A 21607-nucleotide genomic window follows, 5' to 3' on the forward strand; every position below is an offset into this window, starting at 1 on the left:
GGGATGCTATCCTTCCGGAGTCGTTCGGCTTCGACTCGAGCGTGACTGCGTTGAGAAGGGCGCCGTAGCCAAGCAGAACAGTCTCTGATCTGACACGGGGTGTTGCTTGGTCTAATCACTCTGGGCGCTGGACAAGAGATGAAGCTGTGTTCATGATCATGAAACCTGTGCCTAGAAGATGGTTTGTGCTCGACACCTAAGCAAATGCCTCGCTATGCTAGAAATGACAACCCTCCTGCTCAGCATCAGTGTGCCTGCAGCGCCGCCGACATGGAATGCTGGTGTGCCAACGCCGGCGCCGACGGAGGGGGCGGTGGTGACAGCACGCCGATGTCTTGGGCAAGAGAAGGCACGGGCGCATCGATGTTTCTCGCTTTCATGCAATCCTCCCACCCCATCTCTTCGCACATGCGGTGCCAACTCCTCCGCGCCCTCTCCGCATGCTCTCTCGGCACATGGTCCCCCTGCTCGTGCGCGGTTCTGGAGAAGAACTCGAAACTGACGTATCCCTCGTAACCCGCATCGACAATAGCCTGCAGCGTCTGCACCACGGGCAAATACCCCTTCTCCTCGCACGGAAACAGCCTCGCGTTCCTCGACCACGACATCCTCGCCGGCTGATCCTCGTGATAGAACGGATGCCCCTCGACCAAGGGCTCATCCAACCTCTCCCCATCAACGGCCTCAATATAGAAAACTTTCCTCGGATCCAGCCTCGTCCGCAGCCTCTGCAGCACGACCTCCAACCTCCCCTCCGCCCCTGGCACCAGCCCGTCCCCCCTGGCCGGATCCGCCCACTCCCTCCCCAGCAAATTAAACGTATCCAAACAACACCCGAAATTCACCCGATCCACCTCCTCCACCACCTCCCACACCTGCTCCCACCGATCCGCATGCGTCCCCCACGCCAACGCCTCGTACGCGAACCTCACGGGCGGCTCGCACTGCAACCCCAGATCCGCCGCCTCGCGCAGGTCGGCGACCACCCGGCTGCGCTCGCCCGTGCATTGGTCCGCCGGTAGATACGAGCTGGGGATCTGGATCAGGTCGGTGCGCAGGGCGCGCGCGAGGCGGAACCACAGGCGCAGGTCGCGCAGACGGGAGGCGTGGGCGGAGGGGGAGAGGAGGCCTTCGTAGTTGGCGAAGGGCTGGAGGCAGAGGATGTGGAGGCTGTGGTGGGCGCAGAGGTCGGAGATGTGGGTTGCGGCGGCGAGGAGGGCGGCGTCGTGCGTTAGATGCGGTCTGGTGCTGGTACTGCGCAGCTGGTGGGCGAGGTGCTCCAGGTCTTCCATGAAGAGCTCGACCGCGTGGAAGCCGGCGGAGGCGATGAGGGCGAGTTTCGTGGCGATGGGGTGGTGGGGCGCGCGGCCGAGGGATTGTGTTGCTATCGCGGGCAGGAAGCGTGGGGCCATGGCTTGAAGGAAGTGTTGGTTGTTGCAAGGGTTCACTCCCAGGGGAGGTCGCTTCAGGTGCGATGGGGGCTTTGCTGCTCGGTGGCTGTCGTGGACGGGCTCTGATGTAGTCTGCCAGTAGATGCGGGAATAAATTGTAGGAAGACCACTTCTATCAGGAGCCAAGGTGTTGGTTGAGTGCGTGGAGGAGAGGCAGCGAGAGTCAGCGGGAGGTAGGAGACTGAGACAGATCCAACTAGCAACTTCTGTCTCGAGATGCCGTCAAGCTCATGTTATTGATATCGAAATATAAAAAACCCGGATCTACACCAGAGCGGGAATGATCTTCTCGGTCGATCCGTCCATATCTTGCCATTGTCCGGACCTCGTTGGGATGGCACTGGGTACAGCCGGATATTGGGCTGCCCCTGTGAGGCCATGGATATTGACTTCATGCTCAGGCAACTGATGCAATGCCCGTGAGTCTGCATATTGGAAAAGGACTTTGCCCTGGACGGATGCGAGGAAGAGGAGGTGGGCGCCGGCGGCGGGTAAGTCTTTCTCCACGTGAAGACTCAGTCCTGGACGGCGGTCTACGCCGACGCGGAATTGAGGCGCAGTCTGCGGATTGGCTGGTTTCCTGCAACGCTTTTGGGGTTGTTCGGTGCTGATGTGGGGATGGCGTCGCTTCTGGTCTGGTGAGGGTGGTGGTGTTGAGGTGGTAATACCGGTGGTGTGCCATGGAGGAGGGGGGCCCATGGGTTCTATTGGGGGGAGGTATTGGGAAGAAGTACAGTCTATATTCAACTTTTATATCCGTACACTTTACGCTGCAAGGCAAGCATGACATATCAGGTCCTGTACTAATGCTTCGGCCTGACAGCCTGCCTCGCGGCCTCTCGTAACTTGTCGTCGACGGTGACACCTGTCCACAGCTTCGCCTGTTCTAAGCCTTGCCCGATCATGGCCTCCAGCCCACCAATGACCTGCCACCCCGAATCGCCAGCCAGCTGACTGATCTGCGTGTTGGGCGACGGATGATAGCACATTTCCAGCAACGCCCCTCGGTCTTGTTGCTTCTGCTTGTCCAGGAAGTGGCTCAGGACCTCTCGGACCATCTTCTCGCTTGGGCGCTGGGGCGTGAAATCCGGCACGGCACTCACAATCAGGCTTGGGGCCTCCAGCTGCTCTGCCTGTTCCACAGACGAGACGTGGATGAGGTCGTTGGCTGCTTGCCGTTTGCGACACTCTGCCAGCACGGCCTCGACTTCGGATTCGTCCCGATTCACGATGTAAAGCTTGCTGCAGCCTAGAAATTGCTGTAGAGCGTAGATGGCGGCGCGGCAGGTACCGCCGCCGCCGACGATGAGACCAGGTCTGCCTCTGCAGCGGGCGATGGAGTCTGAGGGTATGTTGGAGAGGAAGGCGTCGCGGATGCCGATGGTGTCGGTGTTGTGGCCCCAGAACTGGACGCCGCCCTCAGGCTGGGCTGGGTCGGGCTTGAAGAAGATGGTATTGACGGCACCGACCGCCTGAGCTTCAGGGGTCAATTGGTCCAGATGGGGGATGACGGCGACCTTGTGCGGCATGGTGACTCCTGTACCCAGGAGTCTGGGTTTGTTTGGGTGATCGCGGAGGTGTCTCAAGGATGAGAGAAGGTCCCTCGTTTCGACTAAGACCTGGGCATAGGGAAACTGCGAAGTGGCTGATATTGAGTCGTGTAGTGCTGGTGAAGAGGAGTGTGCGATTGGGTGACCGATGAGATATGCCACATTCTGGAGGTGCGAAACTGATGGAGGCGTGAAGGATGCTGCATCGCTGGCAGCTGGTGCTGGCTGTGCTTGTGGGTCAACGGCCATGCTGTCGACGGTGGTGAAGCTCTAAGATATATCTTAGTTAGGGCTTTCGTCGAGATGATCTTGCGTGAGCAAATATTGTCTCGGCTTGGCCTCGTTTTTGCGTGTAGCAGATGATTATATTTTGGTTCCGTATCCGTCGTTGATGTTCTACGGACAGTCTCAGACAATGAACGCCCTTCACACCTTTCAGCTCATCTCCGACCTGTATAAGTGGCTTACTCCCAAAGTCGTTCGGTCGCTTGTCCCCCAGATTCACCTACACGCATACCTATGTGGTGTCAATCGGTCTCCAGACTCGGGCCGTGGTCCTCGATCGGCTCAACTACCGGCAAAATGTGTCCGGAGAGTGTTCCCCAGTAAGTCCATCTGGAGGACCCTCTAAAATGAGGAGTAACGGCGTTTTTGCCCAGAAAGCCGACGGCGGAAAAGTCTTTTCCCATCGGCAGCGAGTCTCATTGCCGTCGACGATCAGAATTCTGCCCCTGTCAGACACCCTTCTGTCCCGCCTATTGCAGTCTCTCATTTTTGGTCTGACGGTCGCTGGATACCGATCTGATGCCATTGCTGCCCGCCTTCCCCGGGCCAACGCCACCCGACCCCGGGATCAACCCCTCCAGACCTAAAATCTTAGGTTGCGGAGAACAGCCACGAATACTGCACAGTGATGTCCCGGACGATTATCATCAGCGAGCATGGACTGGTCCCTTAACCGAAGGTAAATAGCTATATTACTTCCTTCGTCCCACTTCAGATTCTGAGCTCTCCATCCACGGGGTCGCTAAACATTCATCATCACTCGACACACAGCTTGAATATCGCACGCCGATCTCGGCTTTGTATGAAAGCTCCCCCGTCGACAACTATCAACGATTCACCATGACCATCCTCGCCCTCATCGAGGACAGGCCGACGCCGAAATGCGTTTACAACTGGCGCGTCTACCTGACGGCATCGGTAGCAGCGTCTGCCGCTATCATGATCGGCTATGATTCTGCTTTTATTGGCGGCACCTTAGCCCTGCCAGCATTTCGTGAAGAGTTTGGCTTCGATGACATGGAGAAGTCAGAAGTCAGCTTTCTAACAGCGAACATTGTCTCATGTTATCAGGCCGGCGCCTTCTTTGGTGCCTTTTTCGCCTACCCCTTTGGGCACTTCTATGGACGTCGCTGGGGCCTGTTCATCTTCGCTGGTCTTTTCATCCTTGGAGCTGGTCTAATGCTCGGTGCAAACGGTGACAGAGGACTCGGGTTGATCTATGGAGGTCGTGTTCTGGCCGGAATGGGTATTGGCGCTGCGAGCAATCTCTCCCCAATCTTCTGCTCAGAGATCTCACCTCCTGCAATCCGTGGTCGCCTTGTCGGCCTCTACGAACTGGCCTGGCAAATTGGCGGTCTTGTTGGTTTCTGGATCAACTACGGAGTTGCTGAAACGATGGCCCCATCTCATGAACAGTGGATCATCCCCTTTGCTGTCCAGCTCATTCCTGCCGGCATGCTCATGATCGGATGCTTCCTGATCAAAGAATCCCCGAGATGGCTTTTCATGCGGGGCAAGCGCGAGCAAGCCATCAAGAACCTGTGCTGGCTCCGCAATCTCCCCGAGGATCACATCTACATGCAAGAAGAGATTGCTGCCATTGACTACGCCATCGAGCAGCAGGCGTCTACCATTGGTCTTGGCTTCTTCCAGCCCTTCAAGTCTGTCTTCCACAACCGTCGCGTCCTCTATCGTCTCCTGCTCGGTGGCTCGCTCTTCATGTGGCAGAATGGCACGGGCATCAATGCCATCAACTACTACTCACCAACCGTGTTCAAGTCGATTGGAATCACGGGCACCAACACCTCTCTGCTCACCACGGGCGTCTTTGGTGTCGTCAAAACGCTCATCACCTTGGTCTGGCTCTTCTATTTGATCGATCGCTTAGGCCGCCGTGCGCTGCTCATGTACGGTGCCGTTGCTGGTGGCCTCTGCATGTGGTATATCGGAGGCTATATCGCAGTATCCGATCCACGTTCAAAATCCGCTGAAAATGCCTCCCTCTCCAGCGGTGGCATCTCAGCCATGGTCGCCTTCTACCTGTGGACATGTTGCTACACACCGTCATGGAATGGAACACCATGGGTTTTGAACTCGGAGATGTTCGACCAAAACGTTAGGACCCTTGCCCAGGCATTCGCCGCCGCCAATAACTGGTTTTGGAATTTCATCATTGCACGCTTCACACCTCAAATGTTTGACACAATGTACTACGGTGTATATTTCTTCTTCGCGAGTCTCATGATCTGCGCCGCAGTCTTCGTCTTCTTCCTGGTCCCTGAAACCAAGGGTATTCCTCTCGAGAAGATGGACAGGCTCTTTGAGCCCGGTCTGCCCGCTCGCAGGGCACACAAGGCGGTTCTGGCCGAGACCCAAGCAGAGGACAGGGAATTCCGGAGGCAGTCTATGGGGGATGGGAAGGAAGGAGGAGTTGTCAACGAGAAGCAGGTTGAGAATGTGTAAGCGAATTTCCTGGACATGCTTGTCCGTGAGCTGCTTTTTCATGAGCCGAGAACGTATACAGTACGACAACTAGCCAGCGTCTGCTACGGACCCCAAAATCGAAGGTATTACAACATTATGTCTCCATCCTCTCTAATTTTCGCGCACATGTCGGTAGTCCATTGGTGAGACGTCGGCAGAAATCTAATAGCAGGTAGAATAGATGAGCCAAGCCGCCGTCCTCGGCGCAGCATCGCAATAACTTCCACGTCAACGGAACAGGAGCTGCGTTGCTTGCTACAGCAGCAGCCATACTGTTGCTCAAATCTCAAATGAGAGATGCAAAGACCTCCAGAGCAAATGTTCAGCGAAGACTTCCCACCACTACCTCGCTTCCTCCCACTTGAGGTCAGTCCCGCCCTGGGCAAGCTTGGCCCTCTCCACCCATTATAAGCACGTCAGAGCCAAGTCTTTCTCTTTCAGATCTGCCTTGCTTTCAAGCCTTGCTCTCTAATGTAAGTTCTTCCAGTCCCCTACCGTCTAGGGGGCCGTTCAACGACTGTTCCACACCTCAGACCCATCATGTCGGCCGCACACGCCACGCTCGATCCCACCTCAGCACCGCCGCCGCCGCCTCCCCTTCCCAACAACGACCCGCTCCTCCCCCGCATCCTCGCCGTTCTAGCCCAAACATGGGACCTAGGCTTCACCGCCTTCGGCGGCCCACCAGTCCATTTCCAGATCCTCCACCAGCGCTTCGTCAACGGCGGCAGCGGCCACGGCAGCCCCTATGGCAAGCCCCCGACGCGCTGGCTCGACGAACAGACCTACCAAGAGATCTTCGCGGTCTCGCAATCCCTCCCCGGCCCGGCCTCGACGAAGATGCTATTCAACATAGCACTGCTACATGCCGGGTGGGTCGCCGCGTTCGCCGCCTTCCTGTCGTGGAGCTTGCCGGTCGCCGTCGTCATGTACGGCTTGGCGCTGGGTATCGGTAGCGTCGGCGAGACACTGCCGCCGCCCGTCTACCCTCTGCTCAGCGGACTCAATGCCAGCACGGTGGGTGTGGTGGCGCTGGCGGCGGTGCAGCTGGCGCAGAAGGCCATTACGGATCGCGTGACGAGGGTTTTGGTCATTTGGGGCGCGTGTGCGGGGTTGTGCTACTCGGCGCTGTGGTACTTCCCGGTCTTGATTGTGGTGGGCGCGATAGTTTGTGGAGTTTGGGATCTGTGGCTCAGTAGGAAGGTTGAGAGGTTGAGGGTCAGGTGGCAGAGAAGGAAGGAGCGGGGTGGGCAGGTCGAGGAGGCGATTGCTGGGGAGGAGGGTGAAAGTGTTGAGATGTCGGTACGAGGGCAGCAACAGCAACTGGAACAGATCCAACAAGAGGGCGCCCAAAGACGGCGTCGAGCCAAGCCTGGCGAACAAAAGGGCGAAGCTGAAGTAGCGACACAAGCGGGAGGGTCAAGTCGTAATGTTACTGAAGAACAGTCTCGACCACGGGATTATCCAGACGACATGCCGACGATACCACAGTACTACAGCATCCCCATCGCTACGGGCATCGGGCTCATCGCGCTGACATTCGGTGAGGTCACTTTCCCCCCTCAACTGCTCCCCCTATCAACCACTAACTCTCCCACCCCCCAGCAATTTTCATCGCCCTAGTCGTCTCGCGCTCCCTCCTCACCTCGCCACCCCGCCCTCTCGCCCTCCTCGCCAACATGTACCAAGCCGGCATCCTGATCTTCGGCGGCGGGCCCGTCGTCATCCCCCTCCTGCGCGAATACGTCGTGCAGCCCGGCTGGGTCTCGTCGCGCGACTTCCTGCTCGGCCTCGCCATCATCCAAGCCATGCCGGGCCCCAACTTCAACTTCTCCGTCTACCTGGGCGCGCTCGCCATGGCCCACACAGGCTACCACTCCGTGTTGGGCGCGTTTCTGAGCTTCGTCGCCATCTTCGCGCCGGGTTTGCTGCTCACGTTGGGCGTGCAGGGGTTGTGGGCGTATCTGCGCACCAAGGCCGTCGTGGTGAGTGTGTTGCGTGGCGTCAACGCTACGGCTGTGGGGTTGGTGTTTACGGCTGTGTACCGCTTGTGGGAGATTGGGTATTTGACGCCCGAGGAGAGTCAGGGGCAGAGCCTCGCTATGGAGCCTTGGTGGGTGGTGGTGGCGGCCTTGACGTATTGTGAGGTGGCGTGGTTCTCGGTGCCGCCGGCTGCGGCGATTGTGGGTGGTGCGGTGCTGGGCTTGTGTTGGTATGGGGCGGTGGGCCGTCCTTGATATCAGGCTCGCAGGATGGTTGCATTCCTTCTTGAGCATGATTCTTGGTTGCGGCCGCAGCGAATGTCGGTAGACCGCTTGCTTTTACTCGTGGACGTAGCTGCCACAGGCCTGTTCTAGACGCGCCTGAACTACACAATGACCGGTTCGGATGAGTGGCTGGAGACGTCCTGGGTATTCTCTCCGAGCACCGACCGACCTGGCATGCCTCTGCCGGAAGCACGTTAGTGACAGACACACCAGCGTCATGAACCCACCCATTCCCAAGCCAGACCAAACCCCCCTCCCCACTCAAACCCTCAACGCCATAATCCCCCTCCCCACCTCCAACATTTCCCTCTCCCTCCCCGGCAGCGCCACCAGCGTCACCCCAAACGGCATGTCCCTTCCATTCACGCTCTCCCAGCTCGCGCCCCCGACCGGCACCGACACGGCACACAGATCCAGCAGGTTCACAAAGTGCGTGAAGCTGCCGAGCCGCTTGTTGAGCTCGATGGGATCCGCTTGTAGTTCTGCTACGGTTGGATGGAGGGCTGTTGAGGGGAGGATTAGGACGTCTATTCCGCCGCCATCGTCGGAAGAGGTAAGGCCGCGGAATTGCTTTCTCGCGAGGCGCCGGTGTCCAGCGAGGGCGAAGATGTCTTCGTAGGCCTGCACGGCGTCGAAGCCGGAGCTGGCTTCGAAGATGGTTTTGATCACGGGGTGGAGTTGGGAGAGGCCGAGGGTGGCGAGGTAGTCTTTGAAGGCGACGATGCGTTGCGAGACGATGGAGCTGCCGTAGAGCATGGCGTTTGCGGCCGCAAAGGGCGCGTATGTGAAGGGGCTGTGGGACGCGGGGGTGGCGTTGAGGGAGGGGAGAGCGGCGAGGAAGCGGGTGAAGAGGTGGGCGTACGAGGGCGAGAGGCAGCTGTCGAGCAGGTCTTGGGGAGGGAGGCCGTAGCGCAGGGGTGAGGCTGCGGCTGGCCATTGCCATGCGGGCTGCGAGGCGAGGAGGGCTAGCTGTTGAGGGTCTCGCGCGTAGACGTCGTCTTCGTCGTAGGCTTGCATGACGTTCAGGGCCGCCATTGTGGAATCGACAGTCGGGGCGATAATGGTGATGCAGTCGGCCGTCTTGCACGCCGGAACCAGACCGACTGTTGATATGGTGCCTAAGGTAGGCTTCAGGCCCACCATTCCGTTCAGCGCCGCGGGTACACGGGTGCTGCCTGCTGTGTCGGTGGCGACAGTGAAAGATACCAAGTTCGCGGCAACGCTGACGACGGAGCCTGAGGAGCTGCCTCCGGAGATGTAGTCGGGGTCATGAACACAACGCGGGATTCCGTACGGCGAACGAGTGCCGTTGAGACCCGTGGCGAACTGGTCGAGGTTGGTCTTGCCGATGAGGATGCCTCCTGCGTCGAGAATTCTCTGAACGACAGGCGCGGTGGCGGTGGCGGTGTATGCGTACGAGGGGCAGGCCAGTGTCGTTAGCATGCCTGCAATGTCGATGGAATCTTTGACGGAGAAGGGAATGCCGAAGAGCGGCGGTCTCTTCAGCGGGTCCGGATACTTTTGCGACAGTTCTTCTGCCCTTGAGCGTGCTTCATCTTCCGGAACTAGAGTGATCCAGACGGCTTTGTCGTGATAAGTTGAGATCCTTGAGTACACAGAACGGACGACGTCAATCGGGGACACCGTGCGCTGCTCATATAGTCCTCTGATCTTCTCAATAGCAAGGCTGTTCGGAACCTGCCCGCGATGAGACGATTCAGAGTCCATCTTCACAACAGCCGAGAAGACTGATATGTCGTTCTAGGACACGCAGCAAGGAAGAGGACCAGCTTTGAGGTCGACCACGGAGTCGGGATTGTCGCGTACTCTTATGGTGTAGCGACAAATGGTACAAGGACGGCACTGACCTAGGCGATTGCTGTAAATGCAGTCTCCAGGGCCGAATGATCGATTCCGGGCAACTTCTAACCGGCACGACGCATAGATAGGAGTTCGGCGCTCGTACGCTGGGGTGCCAAGACTTTCCACCAGCTCTTGACAGCAGTGAATTCGTAACACACCAAGCTCTATGAGCAGCATATGGAAGGCAAAACCTGGGACCTTGACGACGTATCCCTCTGGCTCACCACAACATAATGGTTGCGGTTGATATTCTCAAGTTTCCAACATCGTCACCGGCGGACACCTCCCCTTTGACGAGGTTATCAGCAGCAGGGTATAATGCTTCTGACATTTTAGCAGTCATCGGAAAGACTGAAGGTATGTTGTCGAGTTCAGCCCTGTTCGTGCCATATAATGACGTCCTGTCTAGGAAATGGCTGTGTCAATGACTTCTCCAGAACCTTGGCATCCGCCGTCTGGGAGCCACTCATCCCCAAGGACGCCGTGACCATCTTCTCTGGAGGTACTGAAGGGATGCTCTGCCCACATGTGACCTTTGTGGTGCGTCAACCTGACTCCAAGCCTTCTGGCCTGCTGGCGGCGGTCGGCCACACCAGAGACCTGGAACCGCACGAAGTGGGCAGTCTGGCACACACGCAAGCCGTGGCAGCCAAGGTCGCATCCATGATCTCCGAGCTCGGTGTCACTTCTGGAAATGTACAACTCGTTCTCATCAAGTGTCCGTTGCTGACATCCGCGAAAGTGGCGGCTATCAAGGCGGCTGGGAAGACACCACTGACCACGGACACCTATGAGTCCATGGCCAAATCACGGTATGCGAGTGCGATGGGAATTGCTTCTGCTCTTGGTGAGATTAGCGATGGACAGGTTGAGAACTCTCTCCACTCCGGGGCCGCTTACAGCGGAAGGGCCAGCTGTAGCAGCGGCGCAGAGTTAGAAGATAACCACATCTTCATCCTGGCTTCCAATCCCGCAGAGCCTTCCAATGGACTCAGAGCTGTGTCTGGCGTAATGCAGGACGCAATTGATGCCGCGACTGTGCTGGATCTGCTGCAAAAGGTCCGACAGGATGGCGGGCGGGTGGTGCAAGTCTTTGCCAAAGCTGAGGCAGACCCGACCGGGCAGGTGCGCGGAAACAGGCACACGATGAACACGGACTCGGATATCCACAGTACACGGCACGCTAGGGCTGCCGTCGGAGGACTGTTAGCCGGCCTTGTGGGTGATCCTCAGCTTTATGTGTCAGGAGGAGCCGAGGGTCAGGGGCCTGCGGGTGGTGGGAGCTTGAGTGTGGTCTATAGGGTGTCTTGAGAGACTCGCAATATACTGTGCCAACATTGTCATCGGACTTGATCTGCTTGACTCTTACTGCTGTTAGATCACTAAACATTAATGGCATAAGGGCTGAACAAGAGGCGAAGGCATAAAGACTCTAAGAGGAGGTACCAGATTGCTCCACTTTTTCCATTGCTTGGAAGTCTTGGCAACAAGGCAAGTAAAAGTCCACCCAAACCTCGCGTCTTCTCACCTCGACCTTGATACTTTCGAATCGACTCGAAGGGATGTGCGAAGACTTTATCAGCACGGAAACTCGCGCTTGCGCACGCTCGGCCTGATCTTGCCAGCATTCCTATATGGTCCTCCCGTTGTATACCTGGCCAGAATGAGACATTGAACGGCCTTCTCCCGGAAAGCATCCTTCAGGGTCAGATATTCTGCCTTGAGCGATGCGCCTCGTCTGTCGCACAAGCCTTTACTGTATGTCCGGGGAGCCCTCCCGTCAAGGTTGTCGACCCCTGGTGCTAGCCGACCAACCTCGTTGGGACAACGGAGATATCGGGGTTGCGGATGACTAAGTCCTACCACCGGATCACCACTATACAACAATACTAGTATACCTGTTGCGTGACCTGCTTCTACCTCCATGCCGTCTCCAACGTCCCCTTCTATTAAGCAGATCTCCAGCTTGGCCCCCGCATTCACGCACCATTTTGCGGATTTAGTAACCGTCGCATTCGGCCCCTCCCCCAATGTACAATAGCTATAACTCCCGTACAGCATTTCTCATCCGGAACTCATAGAGCGCCTACACGGCCTTCCGATATACAGCAAGCAAAGCCTGGCACCAGTGGGGAACAGATACACGCCAGTATCCCAGAGTGACACCACCCTCTACCGCGCATCATGGCGGCCGACTTGGAATCTGCCCATGAGAAGCAGGCGATAGTGGAAGAGAGCCAGCATCGCCAGCAATCTAGGGAGCCACAATCTAGGGAGCCACAATCTAGGGAGCCACAATCTAGGGAGCCTAACCAAATAGCAATCGGACAAGAGACAAAAGACAATCTCGTCGACTGGGGTGGGCCGGACGATCCCCAAAACCCACGAAACTGGCCAGCATGGAAGCGCATGACCCAAGTCGTCCTCGCCAGCGCTTTCCTACTCACTGCGTAAGAGCCAAACAAATCCTGCGCTTCTTCGGCGAGGCAATTACCCTACTGACTAACACACACATGACACAGCAACCTCGCCGCGACGATGTTCGCCCCTGGCGCCGCCTCGCTCGCCAAGGAGTTCCAGATCACGAGTCCCACCACCGTCAGCCTCACCGTGTCCATCTACCTCGCCGGCTTCGCCGTGGGGCCCATGTTCATCGCACCGCTGTCCGAACTGTACGGCCGCCTCGTCATCTATCACACCTGCAACGTCACCTACATCGGCTTCATCATCGGCTGTGCGCTGGGCAAGAACACGGGCATGTTTCTCGTCTTTCGGTTCCTGGCCGGATGTGCTGCTTCGGGACCCTTGACCGTGGGCGGAGGCACGGTCGCGGACGTCGTGCCTCCCGCGCAGCGGGGGAGGGTCATGTCGATGTTCTTCGTGGGACCGCTTCTGGGACCTGTAGGTGGCACTAAACCCCCCCACACACAAACCGGCATGAGAACTGACGCTTCCCTTCAAAGGTCTTGGGCCCGATTGTCGGTGGCTTTGTGTCGGAATCAATCGGCTGGCGATGGACTTTCTGGATCATCATCATCCTCGTGAGTATCATACCCCACAAACTCGCCTTATCCTCGACTCTCTGACGCGTCGGAAACCCCCTTCCTAGGCAGGAGTATCATTCACCATCTCCATCTTCCTCCTCCGCGAGACCAACGCGGCCGTGCTCCTAAAATGGAAAGCCGCTCGCCTCCGCAAGACCACCGGCAACCGCGCCCTCATCTCAAAGATGGACCGCGGCCTCACGCCGCGCCAGCTCTTCCTCCGCGCCATCGTCCGCCCGACCAAGCTCCTCCTCCTCTCGCCCATCGTGCTCCTCCTCTCCCTGCTGTGCGCCTTCGTCTTCGGCCTCCTCTTCCTGCTCTTCACCACCTTCCCCACCGTCTTTGAGGAACAATACCACTTCTCCGCCGGGGTCTCCGGCCTGTCCTACCTGGGCGTCGGCGTCGGCATGGCCGTCTCCCTCGCGGTGTACGCCAGCGTCGCCGACAAGCTACAGCGACCGAAGACACCACCACCACCGTCACAGGGAGAGGATGCGTCCCAGCACCAGCACCAGCACCAGCAGCAGCCCGAAGAACGCCTCAAACCCATGACGTACGTCATGCCCGCCGTGCCCATCGGCATCTTCTGGTACGGCTGGGCGGCCGATCAGCAGACGCACTGGATCGTGCCCATCCTCGGCACCGCGTGCTTCGGCTTCGGCGTCCTCTGGGTCGTCATGCCGACGCAGCTCTACCTGGTGGACGCTTTTGGGCCGGAAGCCGCCGCCTCGGCGTTGGCGGCCAACGTGATCCTGCGGCTTCTGTTTGCGGCGTTCATTCCGTTGGCGGGGCCGTCGTTGTATGCTGACTTGGGACTGGGGTGGGGGAATAGTGTCCTGGGGTTTGTGGGCGTGGCGTTTTTGCCGGTGCCGCTTCTGTTCTACCGGTATGGAGGGTGGCTGCGGGAGAGGTTTGCGGTGGAGCTATAAGAGAGATCTCCAAGTTGAGGTAGTGATGTTTATTAGATCTGTTCTTATCTGCCATTTGCGGCAGCTTTTCACGAGGTGGTGATCTTGACTCCCTGCTAATTTACTCTATGCATGAGCAGGTATCGAGGTAGATTGAATACCCCCCGTGAAGGGCTTTGACATTGTATAACAAAGGCGAGACGAACCTCCCGTGTTGAAACAGAGTCCTAATATCTATCAGCTCGCTCGAGCACATCGGCGGGCAGCTGTATCTATCATAGCAGCACATGTCTTTCGCCGCCACCCTCCGCGGTCCCGCAAACTTGGCACCCCGCACCCTCCCATGCACGGACCCCTACTCTAGTTCCTGAGCTCACCTCGCTCTTCTACCAATTCAAGTATGTGCTTGTTCAGAAAATACCCTCGCTCCCTCAACATGTGCATATCCATATTAGAAGCGCCGCTGATCAGCTTCAAGCAGCCTTCGCTCTTGCACTCGCAGTCGAAGGGCCGCGCCATGTCCCACTCGGAGCTGGGGTAGAAGAACGTGACGTGATCGCCGGCTCGTAAGTCGCGGTGTCGGGAGACGCGCACTTCCATCTTGGATGTGTCGACTTCGACCGAGGGCGCGCAGGAGTGGTTCATGTAGAGCAGTGCTGAGTTCAGCTCGACATGCTGGGTTCTCGACACCTGGACTGACGAGTACGCTTTGATGTCGGTTTTGGTGGCCGAGGTGATGGGCGTTAGCACGGAGCCTGCGGGTGAGGAGACCTTGGAGATGATCGAGAAGGGTTCGCCCGTGGAAGGGACGTATTCGACAAGGCTCTCCAGCTGGTTCGCGGATAGTGGGTACCTCGGCTTGGACATGGTTGCTGGACCTTGACTAGACGAGCTCTGAGATCTTTCACCAGGCCTGAGAATGGGGACGTGATGCAAAAGAGTATCGTAGAGGAAAGAGGAGTGCTAGTGCTACGGTACTTCCGATCGACTCTCAATTCTAGCAGTGAGCGGCATCTTGGACAACGGCAACATTAGCAAATCGCATGTGTCGCAGGAGCTTGGAAGACCGAGGAAACAGGCTCCTGGTCTCCTGCCAAGTACTGTCTCCCGTCGTCCGGCGACAGCGATGAAAAGTCTTCTCGAGCCGAGTCTTCCATTTAATTGCGTCTTCCACTCTCGCCCTAGCTCCAATAACGTCGTCGGAAGCTCTGGGGCAGCTGTGAAGGTTTTGCACGTGGGTAGTGTGGGGCAAGTCATGGCATGTTGGCGGCGTCAGCTTCAATGCCTCGGGTGCTTCAGGCAGTAAAAGTCTTGGCGGTATATGGCATACGGCAGATTCCATCTGCCGGCGTGAGTGCTCAGCATAGACCTAACTCCGTCGTGCTCTCCTGGATCTGCTCCCGATCACTTGTTTCCAGTTCTTTTTCATAGAGCCTAAGCTGAGTTTGCACCCACTGAACCTCGTCGTTGCAACTGGGGCTAAGAGATTCCAGCCAAGGCAGGACTTCGGGGCACTGGTTAGAGCACAAGGCCAACACCTCTAGGAATTTGCGGCCATCGGCGAGCATGTAGGCCATCTCAATGGCGCTGAGAGCGGCGTAATGCTGCCCTAGCTGCGCCTCGGCATACGCAAGCAGCATACTCACATAAGCTTGTAGGAAGACGTTGCGCGCCAATGCTCTGACCTGGTCCAGCTTGACAAAGCGCCACCCCAGGTCTCGGACCAGTGTCCACTGTCGACGACGGAAGCCCTCCTCGAGAGCCCAGTAAAGGGCAGATTGCACTTGACAAGCCTTGATTCCTGGAGTTCGCTCGATACCGGAGATCCAGGCCTGTCCATCGAAAGTGGGCGAACATGCGAGGTTGCAGTACTCGATCCACCAACGATCCGTTTGTACTTCGTCAAGCTGGTTACTCAGAGTCCGCCGGGCCGCGCTGCGCCACAGGTCGTTCAGTGGCACACTGTCACACACATCAACCAGAGGCGCCAAATTCTGCATGACAAGGCGATACGGGCTTGTGGACGGAAGGTATACATCGGCCAGCCGAGAGACGTATTTCGAAAGCACTCGCGCAAGGTCGCTGTACCCGTCCCGGACCAACCTCGAGACCGTGTCGAACAGGCCGCGCAGGTCGAGCGAATAGTAGCCAGCCCACTTGGCGAACATGTTCGTGAGCAGTCTGAAACTGCGTCTCAGATACATGCCTCCTTTGACGTTATCGCCGGCCTGAAATCGCGCGACTGCAAGAGAGACTGTGTATAGACCGGCATTGTCGCTTTGGAGGTACAGGTCGTCGTTATCTAGTGACGGCGGTGTGATGAAGCGCTCAAGGCCGCATGCTGCATGGTACAGCACACGCTGGACCAGCTTGAAGACCGTAGGATCTTCGACGCGATCGAAGCGACAGCTGTAGCGAAGGCAATGCACCTGTGAAACTTGGCAGAGGCCGTCGTCGTCCGACTGGGCGTGTCGGGAGCTGGCGCCGGGTTCATGCTTCCTTCTCTTGTACTTGCGTTCAACAGCATCCATATCGACGAGAAATCCTCGCAGCAGGAACATGCACGACACTCCGTGTGATTCGTGTTTGCGCTTGAGCCTCATCAGCGTTTGCGCCTCTGAGCGCTTGATGTTCTTGTCCAGAGACCAGGCTGTGATTTTGGTCTTGTACATTTTCTTGCTATCAAGATTCAGTCTGTGGTGAAGAGTCAAGTCGAAGCTCGGAACCCACGTTGCCCGGAACTTGTACTCACGTTCCAGCGCTGTTGCCGTTGCATGCAGAGTAAGATCTTGAATGCGGTACAGCTCAACAAAACGCGGTCGTATCAAGTCCCATTCGGCCGCTGTGTGAGGGCGAGTCTTCATTCGTCGCCTTTTCAATGCACTGACTGTTCGTACCATGACTGAACACCGATGCGGGTGATGTGAAGTTGGATGATGTACATACGAAGCCGATAACACAGGTTGTCTGGACAATTAGGGGCGTTGAGCAGATCGGAAGCTTGAGGTCGTAGCCGCCGTCTGACCTGAGGGTTTGGCGAGTCTGCGGGTTTGATTGGTGCGCGCATCTTTAAGGCACCTGACGAGATCTGCGTTGCTTTGCCGGTGTGGCTGTAGTGGGTGCGAACCCTGATTTCCAACCCCCTAATACCTATAGAGCCGCTGCCACGTGGAGCTTATAGATAGTGGAAGGCTCTGCTAGAAGCTGGTAAAAGACTTTGGCAGCCTATATGATCCAAAGAAGAGGAGCAAGCTCTTCGCGTTGACTCAGTACATTCAAGTGACATACAAATGCTGATCAAGTGCCCCGTCCTAGCTTCAAGCCTTCATAGCTTTGCCTTTACCTTCTCCTTCTGATACAGGTCCTTCTCCATCTTCTTCAACTCGGCCCTCCGGATCTTGCCGCTGATGGTCTTGGGCAAGAAGCTCGCGTCTACGAACTGCACCTTCCTTGGATACTTGTACGGCGCGGCGTTCTCTTTGCAGAAATCCTGCAATTCCCTTGTCAGTTCCTCTTGGCCCGTGTCGCCTTTAGTTTTCAGAGCCTGGGCCGCACCGTCAGTCAGAACGACGAAGGCTTTGACGACCTCGTCGCGCTGCGGGTCCGGGCTGGCCACGACGGCTGATTCGACGACTGCGGGATGTAGCTTCAGTGTGGACTCGACTTCGAAGGGACCGATGCGGTAGCCGCTGCTGTTGATAACGTCGTCGCTGCGGCCAACGAACCAAAAGTAGCCGTCCTTGTCGCGCCAGGCCCGGTCGCCTGTAAGGTAGAATTGACGAGCATGGTCGCCATGGCCGAACTCACGAAGCTTGCGGTCCAGCTTGCCCGTCTTCATGTCAATGTAGCCGTCGAAGAGACCCATGAATGTCTGCCTTCCCCGGTCCAGCACTTCGATTGCGATGTCGCCTTCCTGGTCGACCCGCTGCTCCTGGCCGTTTTCATCGAGGATCGTCAGTGGCACGCCGGGCAGAGGCTTGCCCATGCTGCCGTAGCGGACCTCCTTGCCTTCCTGGTTCGCGCACACCAGGATACTTTCCGTCTGCCCGTAACCATCGCAGATCTCCATACCCATGATCTCCTTCCAGCGGCGAATGACGCTCTCGTTCAACGGCTCGCCCGCCCCGGTCGCGTGCTTGAGGGATCGAGGCCGCAGTCCGCCGCTTTCGATCAGCTTGCGGTTCTCGTCGAGGACGAGCTGCCGCCAGACTGTGGGCGGAGCGCACAGGGTGGTAATGGGGAACTTGGCCAGGACTTGGAGTGTGCGCTTAGCCGAGAAGGGTTGGCGGTCGTCGTGCACAAAAAGGCTGGCGCCGCAGTTCCACGTCGAGAAGAAGGACCACGCCGCTTTGGCCCAACCCTGCTCCGAGAGGTTCCAGTACAGGGATTGTTGGGGCGGCGGCCGGAGACGCAGCCAGTGCGTGCCGGTGAGAGCGTGGGCGAGCGGGTAGGAGACTTGACTGTGCAGCACGAGCTTGGGTGGTCCCGTGGTGCCAGAAGTGAAGAATGAGAGGGCCGGTGAGGTTGGCTTCAGCGACGAGGGAACATCGTATGTGGTGACTGACGGGACCTTGTCGATCGAGGCGTGAAAGTCGATGACGTTGGCGGGTACCGATGCGCGGGGGTTGGAAGTATAGACGCTGTTTATCTGGATCACATGCTTGAGGCTCTTGCAGCGGTCCCGGATCTTAAGCATCTTGCCAACCGCAACCTCATCACCGACAAAGGCAGCAGCCCCACTGACGTTAAGCCGGTACTCGATATCCTTGTCCACCAGCAGCGTCGTACACGGGCAGAGAATGACGCCCATACGCAGGCACGCCGTTGCCAGTTCCCACCACTCCGGTAGCCGTGGGAGGATCAGGATCAGGAGGTCTCCCGCCTGCAGGCCAAGATCGGACAGGACTTTGGCGATGAGGTTAGAGCGCCGCGAGAAGTGGCTGTAACTCAGCTGGTGACACGTCGAGAGGTCTTGTGATACCCAATGCAAAGCGGTGGCATCAGGGAGTCTCTTCGCGTGCGCGTCGACGATATCCCGCGCAAAGTTGAACTGGTCGGGGCAGTTTATGGGTGACACGGGGAGATGCGCGTATGGGGAGCGGGGAGGCGGCATGCTTGACTTTCAACTAACAATGTGTGCTGCCAAATCGTGCAATCGAGATTCTAAAGATGCGGTTTGGTGCTGCCGTACGGTTGAAATTCAAGAGATATGCGAGTTGACATGCAGCAGACCCCTGGCGTTCGTTGTAGGTCGTGTGGCTCAGGCGACTGGATGTTGCGCAGGACCAATAGGAGCACTGGTCTTTGTAGAGATAGCTTCAGACGGTGTTAGTATCCTGATGCGATGTTACGCTGACCCGATTATCCTTGGGTTGCTGCAAATTGCCTTGCATCTAGGGGTCGTATGTATAGAGCTCCAAGGTACATGGACTCATCCGAGGTGATCGAAATCGGGGGTACGCGGGGGTCATTCCGCACTTTCGGTGTAAAGGATGACGTTGAAACCGTATGCTAGGTCGACCTCGGGGGGCTCCAGGATATCAAGCTGTGGTGCTGAGAGCGACTGTATATGTATAGGTCAATTTGGTCCAGTGCAGAGACTGACTTCGAGTAGTGAGAACACCATTTACCTCAATCACCAAGGCCAAACGCAGCTTAGCAAAGGTGACAAATTAGATAGTGCATGCACCCATTCGCTCTATTGCAGTGGCTTAAGATACGCGATACATCTGAGAAGTACTAGTTTCTGTATCCATGTGCTCCTTGTCTTGCATCGGTTCAACGCAAGTGTGCCGGACAAGACACCCTCTCAAGATCGCGTCAGCATCAGTGCAAGTTCTGAGACGCCGGTTGAGATTAGTCTCGGGCAGGCCCAGCTTTAAGCATCAATGAGATTCTCCGTCTCACCGTTCGTCTGCGCATCGTTCTTCTGCTCGTTGTCTCTAGTGTCCTTGTTGCCCTTCTTCTGTTGCTCCTTCTTTCCGCCCTTTCTGCTGTAGAATTCTTCAAGTAACTTGGGGTTGATTCTGTTGAGCAATTCCTTGGGGAAGATACGCAGTAAAGACCAGCCAATCTCGAGAGAGTCGAAGATTGTCCGCTTGTCATACGCAGATTGCTGGATAAATTGCCGTTCAAATTTCTCAAGGAACTCGAGAGCTAGCTTGTCTTCGGATGACAGAGCTTCCTCGCCAACAACGGCCTTCATGGAGGCGGCATCTCGACCGATGGCATACTTGGCGTAGAGTTGGTTGGACACATCACCATGGTCTTTACGTGTAAGTCCCTCGCCGATGGCAGACTTCATGAGTCGCGATAGCGAAGGCAGGACATTGATAGGAGGATAGATGCCCTTGTTGTAGAGACCACGGTCAACGAAAATCTGACCCTCCGTAATGTACCCTGTCAGATCGGGGATAGGGTGGGTGATATCGTCGTTAGGCATGGTCAGAATCGGAATCTGAGTAATGGATCCGTTGCGGCCTTCGACACGGCCGGCGCGCTCGTAAATGGTGGACAAATCAGTGTACATGTAACCGGGATAACCACGACGACCAGGGACTTCTTCGCGGGCGGCCGAGACTTCTCGCAAGGCGTCGCAATAGGAAGACAGATCGGTAAGAATGACCAAAACGTGCTTCTCGAGCTGGTAGGCGTAGTATTCGGCGGTGGTGAGAGCAAGACGAGGTGTGATAATGCGCTCAATGGTGGGATCGTTGGCCAGATTCATGAATAGTGTGACACGTTCCATCGAGCCGTTCTCTTCGAAATCGCGCTGGAAGAAGCGGGCAGTTTCCATGTTGACACCCATAGCACCGAATACAATCGAGAAGTTGTCTTCGTGGTCATCATGGACACCCTTGTCTGCTTGTTTGACGAGACCGGCTTGCCGACAGATCTGAGCTGCAATTTCGTTGTGTGGAAGACCAGAGGCGGAGAAGATGGGAATCTTCTGGCCACGAGCGACCGAGTTCATGCAATCAATGGCCGAGATACCTGTGGAAATCATCTCTTCGGGATAGACCTGTTCTTGATCAGCCAGTGTCTTGTACACGGTCCATCACACGTACTCTGGCGTATGGATTAATGGGACTGCCGTTGATGTCAAGATAGTCCTCTGCCAACACCTTCGGACCCTTGTCAATGGCTCTTCCTGATCCGTCGAACACTCGTCCTAACATGTCTTCGGAGACGCCAATTTTGAGACTGTGGCCAGTAAACTCGACTTTGGTCTGACATGCTGTTAGTCCCATGTAGCATGATATGTGTGCAATCCTACCTTCTTCACGTCGATACCAGTGGTGCCTTCAAACACCTGCACAACGGCCCTGTTGCCTACGGGGAACCTGATCAGTCTTGAACCTTCGCCTTCTGGCCTTGTGGCATACCTCTGGCCTCCAGGACTTGACCTGATCGCTCGGTGCCATCAGGCAGTGTCAAGCTGACGATCTCGTTGAATCTTGGGAATTTGACCTAGATTAGGCGTCATCAATGGTTGTTCTCCTCTTCTTGCTTGTCCAAGCGCTATCTTACATTGTCTAGGATGACCAAAGGTCCATTGACACCACCGATGGTGTTGTACTTCAATCTTGGTTTGATAGAGCTCATCCGCGGATCATCGATGTTCGTGGAGGGAGCCATTGCGGCAGGTGAGCGGTGGGATGGGGATTGGTCCGGGCTCCTAAAAGATTTAGAGGGGGGCTGCCGCCACTAGCTCAGCATGTAGGACGTCAATTATCAGTTTCAACGGTCCCGAGC

General features: G+C 56.9%; 12 protein-coding genes across 12 annotated transcripts; 4 read left to right on the forward strand and 8 right to left on the reverse strand.

Annotated features, from left to right (window-relative positions):
- Positions 1-245: 245 nt before the first annotated feature.
- Positions 246-1412, reverse strand: HMPREF1541_07575 (uncharacterized protein; the record flags this gene model as incomplete). The annotated part of the gene is made up of 1 exon (XM_008721899.1): positions 246-1412. The coding sequence occupies one exon, from the start codon at positions 1410-1412 to the stop codon at positions 246-248; it is 1167 nt and encodes a 388-aa protein (XP_008720121.1).
- A 303-nt stretch (positions 1413-1715) lies between these two features.
- On the reverse strand, positions 1716-2150 carry HMPREF1541_07576 (uncharacterized protein; the record flags this gene model as incomplete). The annotated part of the gene is made up of 1 exon (XM_008721900.1): positions 1716-2150. The coding sequence occupies one exon, from the start codon at positions 2148-2150 to the stop codon at positions 1716-1718; it is 435 nt and encodes a 144-aa protein (XP_008720122.1).
- Positions 2151-2254: 104 nt separating this feature from the next.
- On the reverse strand, positions 2255-3250 carry HMPREF1541_07577 (uncharacterized protein; the record flags this gene model as incomplete). Its single annotated transcript, XM_008721901.1, has 1 exon — positions 2255-3250. One exon carries the CDS (start codon positions 3248-3250, stop codon positions 2255-2257), a length of 996 nt encoding a protein of 331 aa, XP_008720123.1.
- An 876-nt stretch (positions 3251-4126) lies between these two features.
- HMPREF1541_07578 (uncharacterized protein) lies at positions 4127-5749 on the forward strand (the record flags this gene model as incomplete). The annotated part of the gene is made up of 1 exon (XM_008721902.1): positions 4127-5749. One exon carries the CDS (start codon positions 4127-4129, stop codon positions 5747-5749), a length of 1623 nt encoding a protein of 540 aa, XP_008720124.1.
- Positions 5750-6310: 561 nt separating this feature from the next.
- On the forward strand, positions 6311-8007 carry HMPREF1541_07579 (uncharacterized protein; the record flags this gene model as incomplete). Its single annotated transcript, XM_008721903.1, has 2 exons — positions 6311-7313; positions 7376-8007. 2 exons carry the CDS (start codon positions 6311-6313, stop codon positions 8005-8007), a joined length of 1635 nt encoding a protein of 544 aa, XP_008720125.1.
- A 291-nt stretch (positions 8008-8298) lies between these two features.
- HMPREF1541_07580 (allophanate hydrolase) lies at positions 8299-9765 on the reverse strand (the record flags this gene model as incomplete). Its single annotated transcript, XM_008721904.1, has 1 exon — positions 8299-9765. The coding sequence occupies one exon, from the start codon at positions 9763-9765 to the stop codon at positions 8299-8301; it is 1467 nt and encodes a 488-aa protein (XP_008720126.1).
- Positions 9766-10133: 368 nt separating this feature from the next.
- HMPREF1541_07581 (uncharacterized protein) lies at positions 10134-11211 on the forward strand (the record flags this gene model as incomplete). Its single annotated transcript, XM_008721905.1, has 2 exons — positions 10134-10257; positions 10310-11211. The coding sequence occupies 2 exons, from the start codon at positions 10134-10136 to the stop codon at positions 11209-11211; spliced, it is 1026 nt and encodes a 341-aa protein (XP_008720127.1).
- An 873-nt stretch (positions 11212-12084) lies between these two features.
- HMPREF1541_07582 (uncharacterized protein) lies at positions 12085-13873 on the forward strand (the record flags this gene model as incomplete). Its single annotated transcript, XM_008721906.1, has 4 exons — positions 12085-12350; positions 12423-12801; positions 12864-12941; positions 13010-13873. 4 exons carry the CDS (start codon positions 12085-12087, stop codon positions 13871-13873), a joined length of 1587 nt encoding a protein of 528 aa, XP_008720128.1.
- A 339-nt stretch (positions 13874-14212) lies between these two features.
- Positions 14213-14719, reverse strand: HMPREF1541_07583 (uncharacterized protein; the record flags this gene model as incomplete). The annotated part of the gene is made up of 1 exon (XM_008721907.1): positions 14213-14719. The coding sequence occupies one exon, from the start codon at positions 14717-14719 to the stop codon at positions 14213-14215; it is 507 nt and encodes a 168-aa protein (XP_008720129.1).
- A 491-nt stretch (positions 14720-15210) lies between these two features.
- On the reverse strand, positions 15211-16524 carry HMPREF1541_07584 (uncharacterized protein; the record flags this gene model as incomplete). The annotated part of the gene is made up of 1 exon (XM_008721908.1): positions 15211-16524. The coding sequence occupies one exon, from the start codon at positions 16522-16524 to the stop codon at positions 15211-15213; it is 1314 nt and encodes a 437-aa protein (XP_008720130.1).
- A 653-nt stretch (positions 16525-17177) lies between these two features.
- On the reverse strand, positions 17178-18965 carry HMPREF1541_07585 (uncharacterized protein; the record flags this gene model as incomplete). The annotated part of the gene is made up of 1 exon (XM_008721909.1): positions 17178-18965. One exon carries the CDS (start codon positions 18963-18965, stop codon positions 17178-17180), a length of 1788 nt encoding a protein of 595 aa, XP_008720131.1.
- A 765-nt stretch (positions 18966-19730) lies between these two features.
- On the reverse strand, positions 19731-21490 carry HMPREF1541_07586 (V-type proton ATPase subunit B; the record flags this gene model as incomplete). The annotated part of the gene is made up of 5 exons (XM_008721910.1): positions 19731-20873; positions 20920-21081; positions 21129-21184; positions 21238-21322; positions 21383-21490. 5 exons carry the CDS (start codon positions 21488-21490, stop codon positions 19731-19733), a joined length of 1554 nt encoding a protein of 517 aa, XP_008720132.1.
- Positions 21491-21607: the final 117 nt, after the last annotated feature.

This window comes from Cyphellophora europaea (genome assembly GCF_000365145.1).
Source record: "Cyphellophora europaea CBS 101466 unplaced genomic scaffold supercont1.7, whole genome shotgun sequence".
Lineage (NCBI taxonomy): Eukaryota > Fungi > Ascomycota > Eurotiomycetes > Chaetothyriales > Cyphellophoraceae > Cyphellophora > Cyphellophora europaea.